This window comes from Sprattus sprattus (genome assembly GCF_963457725.1).
Source record: "Sprattus sprattus genome assembly, chromosome: 2".
NCBI lineage: Eukaryota > Metazoa > Chordata > Actinopteri > Clupeiformes > Clupeidae > Sprattus > Sprattus sprattus.
The window spans coordinates 4976170-4981169 of NC_137921.1; the positions used below are offsets into that span (position 1 = coordinate 4976170).

Sequence of the window (5000 nt, forward strand, 5' to 3'; positions counted from 1 at the left end):
CGGGTACGCCCTGCAGCAGGACGGGCGCCACTGCGTGCCAGGTGAGATGCCTATCTCTGTCTCTCCACAGAGGGCTTACGCACACACACACACACACACACACACACACACACACACACTCACACTCACACTAACACACACACGCACTCACACTCACACACACACACACAGACACACACACACACACACACACACACACACACACACATACACATCCTTGCGGCGGCAGGGCAGATATTCAGCCCCTCAGCTCATTAGCCAGAGATTAGTCTTTAATATCAATTGGTGATGGACAAGATGCCAATAAAGGACATAGTTGAGTGTCTGCCACTGCAGGTACGGTCTTGTGTGGTCGTGATTTGTTACCTTAAGAAAAATGAGCCTTCTTTTTAAATTGCGTGTGTGTGAGGTGTGGGTGTGGGTATGTCTGCTGTGTGTGTGTGTGTGTGTGTGTGTGTGTGTGTGTCTGTCTGCATGTGGTGTACTCTTTCTCTAGATAGATGGCAAAGTGATGAAAAGCGTTTCTTTCGCAGTCCCCTCAGCAGCCTCCATTTATCTCTCCTTGAAGGCGTATTATGTTCCCCTCCGCCGATGGACTCCTTTCCTCTCTGCTCGCTCTGATCTCTCCTGATAGGCTCTCTGCCTGCTCTGACCTCTCCTGATAGGCTCTCAGCTCGCTCTGATCTCTCCTGATAGGCTCTCTGCTCGCTCTGATCTCTCCTGATAGGCTCTCTGCCTGCTCTGATCTCTCCTGATAGGCTCTCTGCTCGCTCTGATCTCTCCTGATAGGCTCTCTGCTCACTCTGCTCTCTCCTGATAGGCTCTCTGCTCGCTCTGATCTCTCCTGATAGGCTCTCTGCTCGCTCTGATCTCTCCTGATAGGCTCATGGCAAAGGCTGACAAGACACCCAGCTGCTGACGCTGGGACAGATCCAGGGAAAGGATTCTATTATATTCAGTTCAGTTCAGTTCAGTTCAGTTCAGTTCAGTTCAGTTCAGTTCAGTTCAGTTCAGTTCAGTTCAGTTCAGTTCAGTTCAGTTCAGTTCAGTTCAATTCAATTCAATTCAATTCAATTCAATTCAATTCAATTCAATTCAATTCAATTCAACTCAATTCAATTCAATTCAATTCAATTCAGTGCAGTGCAGTGCAGTGCAGTGCAGTGCAGTGCAGTGCAGTGCAGTTCAGTTCAGTTCAGTTCAGTTCAGTTCAGTTCAGTTCAGTTCAGTTCAGTTCAGTTCAGTTCAGTTCAGTTCAGTTCAGTTCAGTTCAGTTCAGTTCAATTCAGTTCATGTCAATGTCATGTCAATTTCAAATACCTAGTATAATTTATTTATATAGTGCCTTTGACAATTGTTCTCAAGGAACCTCACATAGTCCCAGGTGGATCAGGGCAAAACCCAGCTCAGAGTCCCAGGTGGATCAGGGCAGAACCCAGCTCTGAAGGGGGTACCAGGTGGATCAGCGCCGGATGAGGTCTGGATCTGTCCTGGGCAAAGGCTCCTGGGTAACCCTTGTGAAATGGGCTTATTCTGCTGCCCTTGATTAGATCATCAGTGTAATTATCACGACTAATACTAGATGCTGAAGAACAATAAGGAGCTCATTCTGGAGCTCAGTAGCGCACGTCATGGCGTCACACACGCACGCACACACACACACACACACACACACACACACACACACACACACACACACACGTCATCGTGGCCCCAAGCAGCTTTGCGGTTGATTGTGTGGCTGAATTAGGCTGTACTGCACCCAGCATGTTTCACAGAACACACGCAGTGATGGCATGCAGTGATAGCTTGTAGATGTCAAAACACAGTGCATTTTAATGGGTACTAATGATGCAGGGAATTTAAAATCCCACAAGATACTTTTGCATGTTGTTAGCTGACATTGTGCACTCTGTAAACATAGATAGACACACACATACACATACACATACACATACACATACACATACACATACACATACACGTACACACACACACACACACACACACACACACACACACACATACACACATACACACACACACACACACACACACACACACACACACACACACACACACACGCATGCATTTGAATATGCCCTCAGATATGTGCGAGGCTATTGTGGGCCTCTCGAGACAGGCCAGAACATGACAGGCACTTGAGAGCAGGTGTCTTCACAGAAAATTACAGTGAAGCCAGCATCTCATAATAGGACATGATGGAAAGAAACACACATGGATGCCTGTTAAGGTTGGCGTACACACCCAGACACACATACCACACATACACACACACACCCACACACACATACCACACACACACACACACACACACTTACACATACACACACATACCACACACACACACATACCACACACACACACATACCACACACACACACACAGACACACACACACACACACACACCACCTTCTCTGGCACACACATCCACGGCAACGCTAGCCTCTTATTTAGCCAGCCGGCTTCATATCTGTTAATTAAATCACGCAGGTGATGCTCACAGCTCTCCCCGCCCGGCTCAAATGAGAACACTGAAGGGGTTCAAACGCCGTGATTAGAGCCTCGCTCTCTCCCAGACTTCCTGATAAGGAGCCTGTTCCTGTTTGCTCCTGCAGAGACAGAGACAGACACAGAGGCAGAGACAGAGACAGACACAGACACAGACACAGACACAGAGACAGACACAGAGACAGAGAGGGAGAGAGAGACAGACACAGAGACACAGACACAGAGACACAGACACAGAGACAGACACAGAGACAGACACAGAGACAGACACAGAGACAGAGAGGGAGAGAGAGACAGACACAGAGACAGAGAGGGAGAGAGAGACAGACACAGAGACAGACACAGAGACAGAGAGGGAAAGAGAGACAGACACAGAGACAGACACAGAGACAGAGACAGGGACAGAGACAGAGAGAGGCAGAGACAGAAACAGAGACAGAGGCAGAGACAGAGACAGACACAGAGACAGAGACACAGAAACAGAGACAGAGGCAGAGACAGACACAGAGACAGAGACAGAAACAGAGACAGAAACAGAGACAGAAACAGAGACAGAGACAGACACAGAGAGAGGCAGAGACACAGACACAGAGACATACACAGAGACAGAGACAGAGAGAGACAGACACAGAGAGAGACAGACACAGAGACAGACACAGAGACAGAGAGAGACAGAGGCAGAGACAGACACAGAGACAGAGACAGACACAGAGACAGAGACAGAGACAGAGACAGAGGCAGAGACAGAGGCAGAGACAGAGGCAGAGACAGAGGCAGAGACAGAGACAGAGACAGAGGCAGAGACAGACACAGACACAGACACAGACACAGACACAGAGACAGAGACAGAGACAGACGAGGAGAACAGGCTGAGAGAAAACGAGACTCTAACCAGCCCGCTACAATAATGATAAATAAAATGTCTGTCTGTGGTCAAAAGAACGTTCAGCGGAGTCATGGACGCTGTTCCTGTTTGCTCTTGCAGAGATAGACACAGACGCAGAGACAGACGAGGAGAACCGGCTGAGGGAACACGAGACTCCTGCTGCGGAGGCTACAACCGCTCCCCTAGCCACCACCACCACCACCACCACCACCACCACCACCACCACAAGCTCTCCAACCACCGCCTACCATGACCCATGTGCAGGTGAACACCCCGAGGCCACTGGGACACATGAAGTCTTTAAAATGAAGTCCTTATTGTTTAGCTCATTGTTTATAATGTAGTTATATTAATGGTACTGAATTATATTCATCTTTATTCTCCCTGGAACCATGCAACACCGCTTAATGAGTATTTAGTATTTAGAGGGCAGGGAGTTGAATTGAGTAATTTTTCATATGTTTAATTTATATATACACAGTATATATATGGGCCATTCTACCGAATTCGTGTAATATGCAGTCCCTCAACAATAAAATCTATTTACAAAACAATTAGGTATTTAGGCATAGATATTAAATTAGAAAATGTTATGGTCTATATAAACCCAATGCATTACATGAGATAGTCATAAGCTAAATATATATAAAATCATCATTTATAGGGTACTTTCTATTGGGAAGTAGCTGTCCCCAACCCTGACATCTAAATTTCAATGCCTTTAAATAACACTTTTCAATTTTTTTTGATTTTTTTCAATGATTTAATTTCAAAGATCTTTATGATTGGGTTGAAACAGAACTTGGAATATTTAGATTTATTGTGGGTTTAATTTTTAAATCAATTTACTATACTCAAAAAATCATGTCCCTAGTTTTCATGTCACTACCGAAACACAAGAGTTTTAGTCCATTGGCTGAGCCTGTGTTTTAGCCACGACTCTGCATTTTTGACCATGCAGTGACACTGCATCTCTGTCCCTCATGGTTGAATGGTAAGTAGCTAAATCCCATAGTTTTTATATAAATGTGTTCCAAAGTCTGAAAATCGACGTGTAACCTTAAGAATTGTCACTACCGAAACGCATGTTTTCTTCAATTAAGTAAACCTTTTGGGGTTTCATGGAAAATCTTATGTTTGTATGTGTGTACACCTCTTCAAAGATGTGTTTGCAAGCCGTGTGCTTGCTAGAATTCTTTATTTATGCTTAAAGTTAGCTAGAATTGTCACTACCGAAACAGTCACTACCGAAACATATGGTAGTGACCAGATGATTTTGGTAGTGACAAAATGAAATGGCAAGTAGTTCAATCCCATAATTTTTAAATAAATGTGTTGTGTGGACTAAAGGGAGGCCCAGAGCACCTTTTGGATGATTTTGGGAGAGAAATGAACATCCATCCAACAGTGCAGTCACTACCGAAACAGTGCAGTCACTACCGAAACAAATCAATTGAACTTGAAAATTTGGTAAAAAATTCATTTCTATGGATTTCATTGTGAAAATCTTCAAGAAATATTTGTAAAAATACTCTTCAGAGAAGGGAAGGAAACACAATCTGAACAGGTCAATAATAATGC

General features: G+C 44.9%; 1 protein-coding gene across 1 annotated transcript in view; it reads left to right on the forward strand.

The window, feature by feature from the left end:
* Positions 1 to 5000, forward strand: part of LOC308360474 (fibulin-2-like) — a gene marked incomplete at both ends in the record, with an annotated part of 45252 nt that overhangs the window by 21288 nt on the left and 18964 nt on the right. The window contains 2 exons of the mRNA XM_080832405.1: positions 1 to 41; positions 3519 to 3683. The exon at positions 1 to 41 is cut by the window's left edge and continues 175 nt beyond it. Of these exons, the coding sequence (XP_080688531.1) occupies positions 1 to 41; positions 3519 to 3683 (206 nt within the window). The remainder of the gene's footprint in view (positions 42 to 3518; positions 3684 to 5000) is intronic.